This window comes from Marmota marmota, unplaced genomic scaffold (assembly GCF_001458135.2).
Source record: "Marmota marmota marmota unplaced genomic scaffold, marMar, whole genome shotgun sequence".
In the NCBI taxonomy this organism is placed as follows: domain Eukaryota; kingdom Metazoa; phylum Chordata; class Mammalia; order Rodentia; family Sciuridae; genus Marmota; species Marmota marmota.
In genome coordinates this window covers 2,369,501-2,388,195 of record NW_026000196.1, presented here as the reverse complement: position 1 = coordinate 2,388,195, position 18,695 = coordinate 2,369,501, and the positions used below count along the sequence as shown (strand labels likewise).

General features: G+C 40.3%; 1 protein-coding gene across 2 annotated transcripts in view; it reads left to right on the top strand.

Annotated features, from left to right (window-relative positions):
• Positions 1-18,695, top strand: part of Adamtsl3 (ADAMTS like 3) — a 321,149-nt gene that overhangs the window by 135,079 nt on the left and 167,375 nt on the right. For both annotated transcript variants that reach the window (XM_048790168.1, XM_048790167.1), the window contains exon 7: positions 9,114-9,240. In XM_048790168.1, the coding sequence (XP_048646125.1) occupies positions 9,114-9,240 (127 nt within the window). The remainder of the gene's footprint in view (positions 1-9,113; positions 9,241-18,695) is intronic.

The window sequence follows — 18,695 nt, the reverse complement described above, 5'->3', positions numbered from 1 at the left end:
CTGTGTCTGTGATTCTGATATTGGATTTGGGGGTATTCACTCGGTCACTTGCCTCACTGGGAAGCAGTATTTCCATTACTTGAATCCTGAGCCATGGATGGACTAGAAATTGCACCCTTCCTCTAATTGCTATCTTTCCCTCTTTTTTCTTTTACTCTTATACAATACCTTTACTACTACGCATTTCCACTGTTAAACACTGCTTTCATTGCATCTCACACATTTTGATAAGTTGTGTTTTTCATTTTTATTCAGTTCAAAATATTTTGAAACTTCTCGAGTTTCTTTTTCCCCATTTGTTACTTGGAAGCATGCTGTGTAATCTCTAAGCATTTTGGAACTTTCCAGCTATCTTCTCTGTGATTTATTTCTAGTTTAATTCTATTCTGGTCTCCTACTTACGATCCTGATTATTTTTATTCATTTAATGTCACTTCCTTAAGAGGCCTTCTGTAATTATGTCACCTAAATTAGTGCTCCTGGTTTTATTATAATTACCTCTTCATTACACTTATACCATTTTATGATTATTATTTGTGTGGTTGTTTGATGTATTATAGTCTCCCACCCCAGAACGTAAGTACTTCAAGGACAGTAATCATGTGTGTTGTTCATCCAAATAATTCCTGGCTCCATGATTGAACAAATGAGTCTGTTTTGCTTGCAAATGCAGAGACTGTTCAAGTATATTTGTCTCTTCTTTATTTCTTTCTCAACCTTCAATCCTGAATTTTCTAGCTCAAGTTCAATATTCCTCTAGAATATTCCATAGGTTACTCCAATTCAGCATGCTCCTGCAAATAAACTATCATCATCCTTCCTAGATTCATTAGTTCTTATAACTACTCTTCCTTTTCATTTCTGTTTATGACACAGATTTCTCAATATTACCTTTTGGATGTCATATTGCTGTCACTCTATGTATTTAATTATATGTTCCTTATATCCAGGTACCTCTGCTCTATATCTCACATTTTATTCCTTTCCCACTCTCATTGCTACCATCTTATCCCAAGACTAGACAAACCACCCCCTTTAGCTGCCTATTTAATCTCTCTTCTTTTATCTCCTAGCCATGCACATATTACTTGATTTTTTCTATTGACTAATCTTCCCCTAGGTCATAGCTTACTACTGCTTTCTTCTTTTCCATTTATTTTCAATGTTTTCCTTCTACTGCCACCAGTTCACTTCTGGGACCTTCCACTAAATAGTAACCATAATAATTTATCTGTAGGATCAAACCTTTTGTTTCCCAAGTTTTAAACAATGAGCATGCATTGCTTTTATAATTGAAATGAATTTGTTATTAAAAGCAATTTAGTCTTGGCTCAAGGAGAGTACTCTGGATGAGGTGATTTTGGGTGCTGAGATTTTGGAAAGTTGATTGGAAATTAAATGAACCAATGTGAACAAAATAGAATCACAAGCAGAAGGAATGGGGATATAGCAGGAAGTATGTTTAAGGGTGTCAGTTCATTCTGGCTGATACCCTTAAACTGAGGTGAAAAACACCTGTGGAATAGTGTTAGAAGATGAGGGTATAAGGTCAGGTTAAAACCAAGTGTTAGCTTATTCTGAAAGTTGGGAGAGGAGCCATTGAATAATTTTATGAGAAATAGCTCAGTGTTGGGCTTATCCTTTGAAAGTTGGTTTTAGTGTCAACGTGGCAGATTATCCAGAGAAGGCAGGATCTGGCCACATAGTGGAAGGCCAAGCTTGGGATAACAAGAGCTTAAGCAAGGCAGGAGATAGGATGATGGAAGAGGGGAGACATTCAGAGATTTAAGAAGCAGATCCTTGAGGACTGAACATTTGATTGGATGTGGGCAGGAGAGGGAGTTTAGAATGACGTCTGGTTATCTGAAATGATCACTAAGTATAATGAGGTCATTTCCCAAGACAGAAGATATTTATCTTAGAAGAGAATTCTAGACTAGAAACATATATCTGGGGTTGTCACTGGGTTAAAGTAAATGTCCTTGAAGACTGGGTAAAAAGAACAGATTGCAAAGGATGGAGTCCTGGCCCTCATCATTGAAGGAGCAAAGATAAGGAGAAGTGCCCCTGATGGGGACTGAACAGAATAGCCTTGTATATATTACAAAGACCATGAAAAACAGAAGATATGGGTATTTTAGAAGGAAGGTTAGCAGTATCAAATATCTTAGAGAATCCAGGAGGGATAATAAGTGAAATATACTCATTTCATTTTGATCAAAGAAAGTTCACTGCAGCTTGATCAGCATCAGTACCTGGAATAGGTACTGGTGGATGGCAGGTTGTATTAGTTTTCTGTGGCTGCTATAACAAATTATCATAAACGTGGTGGCTTAAAATGACAGAAATTTTTCTCTTGCAGTTCTGGAGGCCAGGATTCCCAAATCAAGTTATCAGCGGGGTTCATTCCTTCTGGAAGCTCTGGAGAAAATCCATTCCATGCCCCTCCTCTTCTTCTAGCTCCTAGTGGTGGTCAGCCTTGGCGTTCCTTCCTTATGCATGCATCACTGCAGTTTCTGCCTCCATCTTCATCTCACCTTCTCTTGTCTTTCTCTGTGTCTTCCTTCTTTTTATAACCTGTCATGAGATTTGGGGCACTGCCTAAATCCAGGATGATTTCATCTAATGATCCTTAATTATATTTGCAAAGATACTTTTTCCAGGCAAGGTCACATTCACAGGTTGAGAGGCTGAGGGTGGACATGTCTTTGGAGGAAGGCTCAATTCAACCCACTATTCCTGGTGAGGAATGAATGGGCTGAAATGATTAGGGATGATGAGCATAAATTCAGCCTTTCAAACAGTTTGAATTAGAAGAATAGAAAGGGACAGATTCTAAAAAGAATGTGAGGTCCAAGGCAACTCTCCAGAGACATAGGGAAGTACTGGAACAGATGCAATTGTCATGTTGTCAGAAGCACATATAGATAGAAGGTTACCTCTTTATGAAAAAGAATTCAAACTTATGGACATAAAGGTGGGTACCAAGTAACTCTTTGCTAAGGTGAGAGAGAACTCACAATACATGACTACTACAGCCTTAAAGGCTCAGGTGCCTTTTTTCTAAGATTTCTTTTGGCTATTTGGCAGATTCTCATATAGAAATTCTTTCTGGTTGTAACTCAGCTTTCCCCCTCCACTGAGCATACTCTACCTCCCAGCAGTGCTTGGCACTTTGGGGGATTCAAGCTGGGGGCAGTGGGTGGCAGAGTATAGGTGGTGGGGAGGGTGGCTCTGAAATGAAGCTTCATCAACTTTATGGTAAACCCACCAGTGAGCAAAGATGTATGTTGCTGGGGGCAGGGTGGAGTGTTGATTGAGAGAAATACATGGTGGACGAATTGAAGTTCCTAGGGAAATCATATGGGTTGAAAGCAGAAACAAAGGGGATATATTACCCATGGACAGGACAGAAGAGGGACACTTGGACCCTTGAGGTAGGTAGGATGGATTGAATAAGGCCATGGATCACTTTGTATGGGAATGGACAGGAAGACAAGTTATTGTTTAATGGCCTCAAATGGAGTGAAATAGAGAGCAAAGTCATCCGATGGAATAATTGGCTTAGGCTGTTGAGGAGGGAGGAGAAATTTGAAGATGTTCTAAGGATAATGGATGTGACAAAAATGGATACAGAATAATTCCTTGGAGAACCAGAGGAAGTAGAAAATCACTGCCTTTGGCTCAGTTAGTGTGGAAGGCCAAGGTCACCTTGAATCAAGGTCATGGACTTGCTTGGTCCATGTGATGCATGGTTGTGATCAAGACTATGAGTACTTTAGATTTAGAGAGAAGTGCATTTAGATCCCATATCTATAATGAAATGGCTGAAGACCACTTGGCTGCTTCCTTAACATCTTTGAACATTGGCCTTTTCAAAAGATAAAAAGGAGATATTATTCACCTCTTAGTTTGTTTGAAAAAACTTGTCCTTTCATGATCAACATTCCAAGCATCCAGAAAAATAGTTGCCTCTCAAGAGCCTCTGTCAACCCTAGATCCCCTCCCCTGGCTTCCTCTTGTGCTCACTGACACAGTATCTGCCTCTATTCACGATCTCAGTCCAGTGCCATAGTTTACTCCAGAATAATCCTGGGTTTGAAGGGGCCTGCAGGAGAAAGCTGGTTTTCAATGATGAATTAGCCCATTTTAACTGAGCCCCTTCATGTTATAGTTTTGTGAAAAGCCCATTTGGAGGGCAATAACAGGTGATACCTGGTTGCAAAAAGCTGGTTGCTCTTTTGGCCAGGCTTTCCAAGTAAAAGAAGTTGGATGTTCTTCCTTAGAAGTGATTCAGATGCTTCTCAGTTGAATTCAGTGCCTTCCTTTAAACAGTATCTTTCCTTGCATGACCTTGACTCAATTTTATTGTCACATAAATTCCCTTTCTTGTAAATATGGCTATGGACATCATAGTCATTGGGGAAAGAAAGTGTGATTTGCTCTGCTGGCTTTAGGAAGTGAGCCTGAGGATTACGTGGCACAGACTACAAATGATTTTTGCAGGTGTGTTTACAGTTTGCTCATTTACATCTACATGTGGTAGCTCTCTGGTAACAACTTTCTACTAGCCTGAGCACAGCAGACAGCAGGGGATGACTGTGCCACTGGCTAAAATTTGCCTTTTCTTCTGATTTTTATCATACCAGTACTGCAAACAAATTTGATTTATCATTTATATATATTGAATTCCTTGAAAGTTGAGTGGAGGAAGAAACCGCTTAGAATTTATAATAAAAATAATAAACTGCTAGGTGCTGTGGTGGATGTCTGTAATCCCAGCAGCTTGGGAGGCTGACATAGGAGGATCACAAGTTTAAATCCAGCCTCAGCAAATTAGCATGGCCCTCAGCAACTTAGCAAAATCCTGTCTCAAAATTTAAAAACAAAAAGCAAATTTAAAAAGGGTTGGGGATATGGCCTCTGGTTAAATACCTATGGGTTTAATCCCTGGTACCAAAATAATAATAATAACAACAACCACAATGAATGCTGTGTGCTTTCCAGGGGTCAGGCATTCTCTAAGCACTTTAATATAAAAAAATAAATAACCTGATGCTGTGTGCTTTCCAGGCATTCTCTAAGCACTTTAATATAAAAAATAACCTGATGAAGTAGATTTATAAATAAAGTGGAAATTGAAGAAGCTAAGCAATTTTCCCAGGTTTAAGAGTGCCTTAGTCTATTTGATCAGCTATAACAAACTAGCTTATAAATAATAAAAGATTGTTCCTTATAGTTCTGGAAGATGAGAAATCCTAGATCAAAGCGCTGTTAAATTCAGGGTCTGGTGAGAGCCCACTTTCTGGTTCATAGGTGGCCATGACATCATGTGGTGGAAGGGGCAAGGGAGTCTCTACTCCTCTTATTAACTATTCCTCTTATTAAAGGGCACTAGTCCCATTCATAAGTGCCCCACCCTCATGACCTACTAGCCTCCAAATGCCCCACTTCCTAATACATTACCCTGGAGGTTATGTTTTCGTACATGTAGTTCTGGTGGACTCAAACATTCAGAGCTAGAAAACAACAGAGTTGACAACCCGGGCAACCTAATTCCAGAATCCATCTTCTTAACCACTGCACCATACTGATGATACTTTCTATATGGCTACAAGTATAGCCACAGTTTAACTGAAAATAGAAATTAATTCTAGTAAAGGACAGTTAGTACAACCTGGGAATCATGCTTAGGTAGTTTAGTATAGAGATTCAAAATTTAATGTCTGCATCTTCCCTGGGAGGGAGACTACTAAGGTGTGTTCTGTGAGTGGAGAGGGCTGGAGAACTGGAACATGCCTGCTCATTATGAAGGAAGCAGCTGTGGTAATGCTTCTTTTTTTTTTTTTTTTGTCAATCCCCAAATCTGGATTTTAATGTGAGACTTTCAATTCTTAAAATTACCTTGCTATTAATAACTGTGTTTTATGAACGAATGATTAAATTGTACTGCTGTGTAATATACACAAGGTTTTCCTGCAGAAACCATTAAACCCCCAAGCTCTGGGGCTTACACAATTAAAGGTTACTTCTCATGAATGCTACTTGCCCAACAGTTCAGTGGGTCTCTGCTCTTTGGATGTCCCAGAGACTCAGGCTGATAGGCTTTATTTGAACGCATTTTTTATACAATAATAATAAGGGATACAGATTGTTTAGGCTCCTATTTCATTAGTCAAAGACAGTGAACACTTGTAACTTCTAGCAGGTGTGGGGAAGTGTAGTCCTTCCCTGGGCTGAAAGAAAGAAATGTTTATGAATATCCCTAATGACTACCACAACTCCATGCATTCTGATTTTTAAGCCTGAAATGTTAGAATTTTTCTTAGATAAAATCCAGTTTTCTCAAATCTGAAGCAGAAGTTGATTGAAAAAAATTGGTTTCAAGTATTAAATTAGATCTATCTGGAAAATTCATGTTTTGCTTAATTTGGATTAATGGCACTTATTTAAACATTCTTTTCTTTTAAGAAGCTGATTAGGAAATCATGTAGGAACTGTGAAATACTTCTTACCCCAAATTATGATTTCTAGATGAATGTTTAATTCAAAACACCCTGCTCATATATTTAAAATATTTGTTTATGTTACCCTTATCTTGTAACTTGTCTTATTAACTACACTGTAAGATAAGAGTCTTATTAATTTATACTCAGCACTGAAAATTGTTATTTATTAGATATTAATACATTTTATTGGTATGCTTATCCATTAGAGTTTATAAATCACTGTAATTAGATATCCTGACATCAGGAGATGGCACAGAAGTTGAAAATGTTTCAGGCAATTTCATGAAAGTTGCTTGTTGTTGATTATGGTGGGCTATGACAGCCAAAATTCAGTCATCCTTCAATTTCAAGGGCAGTTCTGGGATATACTCTATGAATCACAAGGCAACCGAACTTTCTTTTCTAATACCATTTTTCTGTGATGTTTTCATATGCTTTATTTGGCTGTAAGATTTGGATGAATTTTAACTTTAAAAAACTTATGAAGCAAGTATAAGTGATCAGGGAGGAATTTGATTGCCTGAGATTTTGCAAGACCCTGAACGCTCTTCAAAACAAGCCCGTCCTAGCTCCTAAACCCACACCCTTCCTGGATGACCAGATAGAGGGTGATTCTCATTCTCATGAAATGCAAAGTGCTCAGGGACATGGATTTGTGAGGACACAGCTTGGCCCAGGAAGAGTATTTCTATAATTTCATGGTAGAATTATTCCCCTTGGAGAAAGTTGTATGAACACAGTTACTCACTGGTCAAATCCCAACCATGCAAGTATGTTTCCAAAATCAATCACTCTTAAGTTGTTCCACATGTACTTGTAAATATTCAAATAATGACCCGTATGACTGAAACCTTTGCTGTCCATCTGCTGATCCTCAAGGTGGAGGAAGGTATAATAACAGCATTAAGATTTTGGTGTCAGATGACCTGAGTTTTAAAACCAATATTGACACCATATCCTTGCTGTGTAATGTTGGCAAGTCATTTAACCTCAGTAATGTTTCAGAGTCCCCATTTGTAATGTGGAGATAGAAGGTAGCACTTAAATCATACGATTGTTGTGAAGATTCAGTGAAATAACGTGTACAGCACATAAGGCATGCCAGGTACCTGGTAAACATTCTATAAAAAACAGTTATTATTAATATTTTATTAGTTTCTTTATAAAATCATGTAAGCAGAGTCAAAGGATCTCAAAAGTAATTGGATTCAGCCACCCATCCAATAATTTAATCCCCTCTATGTTTTTTCCCGCCAAGAAGTCTCTGACTTTTTAAACTTTCTCATATCGAACTAAATTATGCTTAAATTTATAGCTTTCACCGGTTTGGAAACATAAAGAACAAATGGAGACCCTTTCCTCATGACAGATCTTTGTGAATTTGAAAATATCTCTAAACACAAGCTATTCCCTAGAGCTCCTTGGAACTTTTCCTACTTCTCCCTGAAAATTTCATTTCATCTTTCTCCTTCCCTTCAACACTAAGTTTTGGAAAGAATAGTCTCTAGATGTGGTTTGAACTTCCTCCAGTCTTATTTTCTCTTCAACACCTTGGGTGTAGAGTCTGATTCAGCACCTCCTTAAATCAAAGCACAGGGGCTAGCCTGCAGTCAAAAAAAGTGGAATGCAGAAGTAAATAATAAAATTGACCTTTTGTTCAACCCTTTGTCATGTGTTAATAATTACACTGAGAGTTTTGCATATATTTTCTCGTTTAATCTTTGCTAGGCTTCTGTGAAGTACACATTTGCATTATTATCTCTGTTTTACTGTTGAGGAAAATCAGTCTCTGAGAGTCTGAATGGTCCTGTGCTTTTAAAGGCATAGTGGGTGAGTCAGGATGCATACATGGCCCTCTGCCTCTACAGTTTCTGGACTTAAAACCAGGTTTACAAATGTAAAGTTGGATGAGCATGGGAAGCAGAAATAAATAGTCGTATCAGTTCATTTTGCACACATAATGTAAAAGATTTGTGAAATATATATAAATATAAAACTCAACTTTTTTCTTACAAAGAAGGCTCACAGTATAGAAAATAACACATACATCCACGTGCTAAATAACTCTGAAAACTGGAAAATAACAGTGTAAACATATAAGACATCTATTCAAAAATTGTTCATAAATATATAGATATAATGATATAAAAGTGGAGATATGCAGGCAAAGACATAGATAATGATAAAAAGGAGATGTAAAAATATAGACTAAAGATACAGATACATAGATGTAGAATATGGGTAGCTGTAGAGAGCACAGACAGAAGGATGTATACCAGTTTCAGATAGCGGCTGTTTGGGGGAGGAAATGAGAGAATGGACCAACTTTGGGGATAGGGAGATAAAAAAAATGGTGGGGAGACAAAGAGGAAACATCTATAATGCTTCTTTTTATTTTATATACTTAAAAGTATCTGGATAAAATATAAATAAAAAAAGAGCAGGGTTAGAGGGTCAGCTTCATTTCTTTTATGGTCCTTGCATAAGAATTATATAAATGACATACCTAAGATTTTCTACTATGTTTTCATAAAGGGGAGACTTTCTCATAGTTGTGCCTCTGTGATTTCACCTGCTTTTGACCACTTGGTCCTTCCTTTGCAGGCAGTGGGCTGCGATCGGCAACTCGGGAGTGACGCTAAGGAGGACAACTGTGGTGTCTGTGCTGGAGATGGCTCCACCTGCAGGCTGGTGCGGGGACAGTCAAAGTCGCATGTTTCTCCTGAAAAACGTAAGTTTTGAAACCCAAAACCTTGTTGCCCTAGAACAAGATATATTTTAGACTATTACTAGAATAGCAATTTCCTAATTCTGACAGCTTCTTTAGTTAGAAATAGCTTTGATTTTTTAAGTCAAATTTCTTTCTAAAAGTATAACCATAAGTTGGGTTCCTATTATCTCTTTGAAGACTGACCATTTCATGAGCCTTTGCCAATAGAGTATTGCTATTTTAACAACATTTGCTGATTTTTCAGGTAAATTGTGAAGCAATACATTCTTTTATTTGCCTTTCTTTGATTGATAACAAGATAGAAAATATTGCATCATATTAATTTCCCCTTTTATTTTTCCATTTGCTATTGAAATCATTTATCCGTTTTCCTATTTGTTAATTGTTTCCTTTGGTAAACTTGTAATACATCATACCTATTTCAAACGTGCTTTCCAGTTTTTCATTTGACTTTCATTTTTGTTTGTGTTTATGGTATCAATAGTTTCTAAGTTTTATTTACTCAGAAGTTCCCATCTTCTCATTTCAGTATGATCTGCCTTTTATTAGTCCTTTAATTAGTCAGTGGTCAGTAAACTTTCTGTGTTGAGGGCCAGCTAGTTAATATTTTAGGCTTTGCAGGTCATAGCCCAGCTATTTGACATCACCACCGAGTGCAAAAGTGCCCACAGACAACCTGTATACAAGTGGGCATGACTGTGTTCCCATAAACTTTATTTGCAAAACAGGCCACCGGGACTTCAGGGAGGGGTCTGAAGACTGGGATTCTTTCTTGCCAGAGCAATCAGCTCAAAGTGAATCATTTCTACATGGATTTAAGGGGAGAATCTCTATCTACACTAAGTCAAGGGGAGCAAGTCTCTGTCTACATTGGCTCAAGGAAGTGAGTCCCCATTTATACTGGCTCGAAATGGGAGCAGAGGATACTCCTGGTGGATCCAGATGTGCTCCTGGCTGTAATCCTTACAGAGAAGCCTGAGTCAGTTTGCACACCTCATTCCTGCAGCCAGTTTCCACACCTCACTGTTCCACACCTGACAGATCCACACCATGACACCAGGATTCAGAGCTCAAGGTCCTCTGGCTGTCCACTGGTTTTTGTCTCTTTCATATCTCCATTTTCATTGGAGTCACTGAATCTAGCATATTTATGCTTTCCTTTCATTACAGCCACTTTTTTCCCTCCCTCTTTCCCTCCCTCCCTCTCCTTCTCTCTCCCTTCCTCCCCCTTCCTTTCTTTCTTTCTTTTGAATGCCAACCCACAGAAGCATGGCATACAACAACACAGCTGTTTTATGCAGGTGGTGATCCTTCTAGTCTCCCACTTCTAGCCTTTGCTGTTGTCATGGGGTTGTCCTGTGGAGGGTAAGATTTTTTCTGACTTGGCACCTTGGGAGGACTTACTGCTCTCTATGCCCCATCTACTCATGATCCTCCAGGAGCTGAGCCTGGGGAACACAGGGTCATGCTGTGAGGCCATGCTGGGAGTGAGGTCCATGTGCACAGGGAGCAGAGGTGAATGGTAGGCATGATGGCCCTTCCATTGCCCTTATACAGTGACTGCTTGACCTCCTCAGGCAGCTGCTGCTCACAGGGCAAGGGGAAGGTGGGAAATGCAGGCTCACAGGCACCCTCTTTGGATGGACAGGGAAAGGATCTGCAGACCCTGGGTAAGGCCCAGTCCTCCAAAGTACAAATTTTACCTGGAACATGCAGCCTGCCCCCTGAGTTTTCTGGTGCTGAAGTATCAGGTATGTAGCCATTACCTCATCCTTTTTTTGATTTTCCAGGGACACCCAAGTATTACATGGATAATAACCCATGTCAAGCATGATTATCGTAATTGCAGAGTCTGAAGTGTTTGGGGAATGGCTCACTAGAATAATTGGGTGAATATTCCTCACCCTGACTCAGCTATGGGTGCCCATGATTTGCATGGGGTCCACCATCAGAATTTGATGAGGCTCTGTGCTCCCTTGGCAATGCGCAGGAGAATGTCATACCTTATGTGCATGATCTGCTCCTTCAGCTGCTTAATGGTGGTCCCCCTAAATGGGGGTCTCTCTGTGACCATAAAATACAGACTACACCAAGGCTCCAGACTTCAGCCAGGGAAAGAGGGGGGAGTCATATTCTTACCACTAGTGACTTCAGGGCAAGGTTCAGGAGAGAATACCAAAATTTGTTCAGCTTCTGCCCAGCTGTGCACCTGGTACTCAGGCTGAAGTTGATGAGTTTGATGTTGCCTCTGGCATCCATCTGGTTTTCTTCGCCTTCAGCTCTTGATGCACAATGCCCTTCTCGTGGCAGTAGTGCATGGTGCTTGCAATCTGCTTGAATAGTCTCCAGACCTCTTCCTCCTACTAGTCTCTTAGATGTGGTGCCATAGCTGTTTTCCACCTGCATGCTCCATGATAATATAATTATTTTCCATGGGCTCAATGACCTGAAAGAGCTGGATCACATTTTAGTGTTCCACAGTCATTAGTATATCTGGCTTAGATAAAACAGGAAGTTCTTTTCTACCTTTAGCAGGATTTTCACTGCCACCCCTGTACTGGTGAAAAGGTGACAGACTAGATTTACCTGGCCAAAGTCCCCCTGCCTGATGTGTCTCAGGGCCTGATAATGGACCGTTAAGGTATTCTCATAGCAGGAGTTGGCTCCTGCAGCACCACACTACTCTGACTACTCTTACTACACCAACTAAGGATGCTAGATAAAACAGCAGCGACAACAAAACAACACACATACACACATACATACACACCTAGACCCCACAAAACAAAACAGAAACCCAAATCAAATAATGAATATCAAAAGACCACAACCACCAAATGCTCTATCTGGGAGTTTGATGGGTCACCATCAAGTGCTTCCTGTATTTATGGACAAAAGAGCCACAGCCAGCCCTTTACATTCCTGTAATATGTTCCTTGAGTCAGTGTAGTGAGGATTCACTTGCCTTCGGTCATTGTAGATGGAGACTTGCTCCTCTTAGTGTAGATGGAGATTCTCCCCTTAACCAGTGTAGCCATGATTCAGTTTGAGCTGGTTGCTTTGGCCAGAAGGAATCTCTTTCCTAATCTTTAGGCCCCTCCCAGAGGTCTCTGAGGCATATTTTTGCAAATGAAGTTTTATTAGGACACACCATGTCCACTTATTTACAGGTTGTCTGTGGTGTTTGAAATTCCCTCATGGTGGCTTCTTGTGAGGTCAGAACAAAACATGGCCCAGTTATACCTGGGCATAACCCAGGACCTTTTCAACTTTCAAAATGAGAATTAGAAAGGACTCCAGAAGCTTTTTGCTTCAGTGGATTATGGAGACTTCTATTTCCTTTGTTTAGGAATGAAAAATTGTAGGATACTTAAAAACAAACAAAATGCTGTAGCAGAATTTGGCCTTTAGGTTGTAGTTTGTTGAGACTCCTAATTTGAAGGGGGAAATTATTGTGCATATGTTCTGCTGGTACATTTATGGTTTTGTTTTTGTACTTCTAAATTTTATTCATTTGAATTTATTTTGATGTGACTTATGAAGTAGGAATCTTATCCCCATGTGGTCAGAATATTACAGGAGGGGAGGGGAGAAGAGGAGGGAGGATCTTCTAGGCACAGGAATCATGAAGTTCCTAGAGGAAAACCACGCTCTTTTGAGGAGGTACTGATATTGGCTCAGGCCTGAGGGCACATTGAATAGAGTGGCAGATAGAACAGAATGGCATCAGGAGTCAACCATGCAACCCTTCATTTTTGCACTCTGTATCTCGAGTTAAATGGAGTCATGACAGCAAGTTAGGCAGCAGAGTGACACAGTTAGACTTGTGTTTTAGTAAAAAAAAAAAAAAAAAAATTCTGGCCGAAGATGGAGGTTAGGTTACTTGTGCGGTGAATCTGGAAGCAGGAAGTCCAAATAGGAAGCCTTCTGTAAAATATTCCAGGATGTTTGCAATAATGAGGCTTTGGTCTAAGGGTTTATTAATTCTTTGAATGAAGACTAAAAGATCAAAGGAAGGAGCTAGGATGAAACAAATCTCTCAGCCTGTGCAGCACATTCAAGCTTATTTGTGTCTTTTCTAAGAAATGTGGGGTGAGCAGTCGGCTGAGAAGCTGTTCTATGATATCTTCTCTCTCCTCATCCTGAGAGGGTGGCTTTCATCTCTGTAGCTACAGAGTCATTACTAAACATTTAGACACTACAGCCACATCCCAGATAAGGAAGAAGTTAGTAACAAAGATCTTCCAATATTGTGTCCTTTATCCAGGAAGGGAAGTCTTCCACAGGGCCTTTTTGGCCTCCTCAACCAGAGATATAGCACCTGCACTTGACACACTTGCTTCTAAGTGGGTGGGAGGCCCCACACTCAGCATTCCCTTCCTTCTGTCATTGCTGATACTGATATAATGCTTTATAATTCCCAAAGTTCTCTTCAGGCATATAATATCAGTTGATTCCATCAGCATTCTTACATTATAGTCTTCACATTGTCAAACCCATTTTTAACAGCCAGAGATGGTAAGAAACATCTTACGCAATTATATTATGAAATACAATATAGGAAAGCAGCTAGGACTTTGAGATTCTGGACTAGACTGCCTGGGTTTCAATGCTGGATCTGCTGCTTCCCAGATGTGTAAGTGGGGCAAGTTATTTAACTTCCATGTGTACTTTGGTTTTCTCATTTTAAATGGGGACAATAACAATAGTCATTACAAACTGGGAATAACCACAGCACTGTCTTGGTAGAGTTGTTGTCAGGACTGCATAAATCAGCCCATGCTGGGCGTGCCACATGTGTTGGCACCTAAAGATGCTCAGTAAACACCAGCTATATTTTTATTAGAGACGTTACTCACTTGGGTACCAAGGGGCGTCATACCTCTTACATAACTTAAATGTAGATATTTGTAAACAGTTTCAAATAAATAATAGGTCTGTCTGCAGATTGTTTCTTTTAAAATATTTTTTTAATTGTAGATGGACACAATACTTTTATTTATTTTTATAATGTGGTGCTGAGGATAGAACCCAGTGCCTCACACGTGCTGGGTAAGCACTCTACCACTGAGCCATAACCGCAGCCCCTGCAGATTGTTTTTAAAGAGAGCTACTGATAGGTATGGAAGCATGGACATTAGAGTATCACAGAAGAGGGAACTAACAGTAGGAGAAACCAAAGTTAGAGGAAGAACTCAGATCAGGGGAAGACAGTTGAAGTGACAGGCTGTTCTATAAAGAGTGAATTCAGGAAGGGGCCCTGGGTAAGAGAACCAAGGGGTAATGTCACAGGTTTCTCTGCAGGCTGGGGAAGTGCCTGAAGTTAGCAATGGCCTTAAAAAGTTTGGAAATATCATCAGAGAGCACCTCATTTTGTTAGGGTCCAAGAGAGAATAGAAATCAAGATAATTTGAATTGAACCAGGATAGAAGCCGAGAGAGGAATTGTGTCAAGAAACCAGTTCTTTCTGGAGAAGTGTGGAGAGGAGGTCCTAAAATGGAAAGAGGTGGGACGGAGTGCACTATTGGCTGAGGGGTCCAGCCTATTCATACTTCACAGTTCCTTGCTCTTGGTAAGGACCCTCATATCCTCTCAGTCTCCACCCCCCCACCCCACCCCCCCGCCTCTCTCTTCCCCCTCCCTCCATCCTTCCCTCCCTCCCTCCCTCTCTCATTCTCATTGAATTTCAGCATTTGGATTATATATTCTTATAGATCCTTCTGAGAATCTGTTGGAAGTTACGCATTTCCTATCCAGGAAAAATGCACTTACGCACTTAAGCCCCAACTTTGTCATTCTGTTTGTTTGTTTGGTGGGAAGGTTCTTAGACTCCTGATGCCCATTTAGAGCACTCTAGGTTAAGAACCTCTAAGATGGCCAGGCATTGTGGTGCACACCTGTAAATCCCAGTTCCTAAGGAGGCTGAGGTAGGAGGATCCTATGTTCAAGGTCAGCCTGGGCCACTTAGCAAGATTCTGTCTTGAAGTTAAAAATAAAAGGGTTGGGGAGAGTAACTCAATGGTAGAGTACCCCTAGATTCAATCCTCAGTACTTCCACAATATAAAAAAAAATCCCCTAAAATGTGTAACATTTTTTTTATCAGTTTCTAGAAAGAAAGGGAAACTAGAATGCTCAGACAGATCCTTCAATTCAAGGGAGTGAGTGACATGGCGTAAGCCGGGGGCATCCCTCAGGACACTGGCATTTCATCAGGTTCTATATGTGTATGCTGGGGCTGAGGCTAAAAGTAGCAAAGATTTCTGCCTGCATGAAAACATGGTGCTCTGAGTTCTTGATTCTCATTACAGCCCCTTCATGTCTGTTACCACTCTGAAACAGGCCAGCTGAAGCCGGTTTTGGCTGGGATTTTGCAGAGGCCATATGGAAGCACTTCCCTATAATCATGCTTTGTGTGAAAGAAATGTGGGAAATGAAGCCACATCTCCCCCTGAGTGTGCATCACCGGGGCCTGCGGGGTCCACGCAGCTCCTACGACTACACCTTGCCAAGAAGTCATTCCTGCCTTCCCTGGGACTCTCCCTGAGTCAGGCCATGGCAGCGAGATGCTATTGGCACAGCCCCACGCTGGAGAAAGTGCACAAGGCTGCACACAGGATACCGTTTCCATTGTGCAGGGAGGCGGACACAAGGTGTAAGAGGCTGGAGCCAAAACCTTTGCTATGAGAAAAATCAGAAATTAATCTAGATACAACACACAAATTTCCTGTTCAGAGGGAGAAGGAGAGGGACTGAACTCACAACCAGCATAAATAGCTTTGGATGTTGGAAAGGGGAACTGGAGGCAACTCAAGTTTAAAGAGAGAAAACTTTAATGAATAATGAATCTCAATATAAGGAAAATTTTTATTTTTTAATTCTAAAACTAGTATTTTAAATTAACAAATTATAATTGTATATATTTATAGGGTACAATGTGAGATATATATATATATATATATATATATATATATATATATATATGATACAGAATGATTTAATCAAGCTAATTAACATAAACACAGCAAATAGGAGCAAATACATCTCTTTGGAGAGTGTTGACTTGATGTCTAGGGGTTTAACTGTACTGCTGGGTTTGTTCTGCACTTAGGACTTGACCACATAAGGGTACACAAATATGAAAAAATAAATAAACACAGCTTATCTGTTCTGGGCTCTCTCTCCACTGTTACCTGGTGGCATATATTGATACAATGGCACCTGAGGCCAAGGTGAAGTATAGGCACGTCACTCAAATGTTGATATTGTGATGATAACCACACCTCTGAACCTCACCCTTGGGCATCCCTTGGAACTCCTGACAGAATCCTGGGCTGGGTAGACCAGGAGGCTGCCTCTCAGAGTAATTGTTATGATTTTTTTCTTGTCACACACTGTTTTTCCTTTGACTATCATTTCCAAAATAATCCACAAATTCAACTGATTGCATGATGAGAAAGACTATATTAGCTGTAAGTTGTGGGCTAACATGGTAAACAAATGGGTTCTCATTCTTCTGTCATCTCACATTATCTTTTTCTGCTTCCCCATTTGTCTTTCTAGCAAGATCTGGCTGATAACACTCTCTTCAGAACGATGATTAGGAATATTCAAACCAAAGACCCTGTTACTTTTAATGGGGTATTTCCTCTCACTTAATTTAAAAAGAGAGAGCATGGCATGAAATTCTTGGGGCTGGAAATTGAGGGCTGTGGGTTCTTTTTTTTGACTAGCTCTTTTGCATATTTTATGTGAGTGAGTGAGTGTGTGTGTGTGTGTATGTGTGTAGGGGAGGTTTTCTACCACTGTATATGGAGGGAAATAAGAGGAAAATGGCATATAGACCCTGTTGAGGACTGTCATAGATTATGTTTTTCACTAAGAAGTAGACAGGCCGTGAACTCCCACCTCTACATGAATTGACATTATGTTTATGGAAATCCATAACACTTTCCAAAGCCCTGCAGCATTCAACCTTTCAGTTACATCACTGCCATTTGCCTCTCATGCACTAGGTTCCAGTCACATTGACCTTTTGGAATATTCTAGAATGCCAAGTGCCCTTTCCCCTTTGAGCCTTTGCACCTCCTCATTGCTGGGCTTGGGACAGGCTTCTCCAACTCTTAACGTGGCTGCTGTTCTCACCTGTGGGCTCAAGTGCCAAGTCCTCAGAGAGGCTTCCTTCATTTAATCTACCTGAAATAGGCCCTTCTCTTTTCTGTGTTGCCTTTATTACAAGAAGCAATGATTCCCCTTATTTAACTTGCTTCTCCCACTAGTGAAGCTTTGCAAGAAAAGCTTTGCTTTACTCTCATCAGCTTTACTGTCTGTGGTATTAATCTGTTTATTGTATTGGCCATTTTATTTGTAGTGCTGGTATGGTACTGAACACATCCTAGGAGCTCAATTAACATTGAACAAATGAGTGCATGTACTTTGCCGAGATGGTTCTGCTTCCCGTTATGATTTCAGTGGGACTGAGTGATGTTGTGCAATAGGATCGGACTGGAAGCCAAGACTGTTACAATAACCTCAGCTTGGCTGCTAACCATCTGTGATCTTAGGCAGGAAGCTTAGCTTGGTGGGACCTTGGCTTTTTCAACTGCATAGTAAGAGTGTTAGCATGAACAATTTCTAAGACCTCTTCTAGTTCTGTAAGTCTTTCATCTGTAATTTATTCTTATTTTTAAATAGATCTTGGGATTGAATGGAGGTTAGAGAAATAAAACCTAGGATGTAATATGCAGACATTTTCCAACAGTTGAATGGAAAGTTTTGACAGAGGTGGCTTAAAGAGCCCAGGAAATTTTATATGTATCACAAAAGTGAGTTGTATGAAGTCTTCTCTTACTGCCTTTGAACTGCTCCTTGGTTATCTATGTACATGTGTCTGTCACTACCTGCATGGGAGGGTTTTGGTTTGTGCACTCTCATTATTGTGTGAACTTCCCAAGGGCCTCTCACACCTAGCTCAATACACCTGGTATATTCTAAATAAAGGTGTATTGACTTCACCTGAACAGAAGTGAAGAGGCCACTTTGACCAGCATCTCCATAGCAGCAACCTCTAAGGACACTATGCATGGAGAGCAGCCTTTGGCTGCTGAATCCATAATACTTGGAGTCACCCAGGAGAGCTGACATCCACTAACCAGAGTGTGGGTGTTACTAGTAACAGTAGTCATCGGGCAGTAATGATCATACTGGTCTCCACAGGTCATGTGCTTATGTTGTGCCAGGCACTAGGATAAGTATACTTTATGTATGATCTGATTTATTCCTACCCTAACCCTACCAGGTATGTGCTATTTTTTTATACCTTTATTTTGTTTATTTAGTTTTTCTTTATGTGGTGCTGGGGATTGAACCTAGTGCCTCATGCAGGCTAGGCAAGTGCTGTACCACCGAACCATAACCCCAGCCCTACCAGTTGTGTACTATTATAACCCCCCCCCCC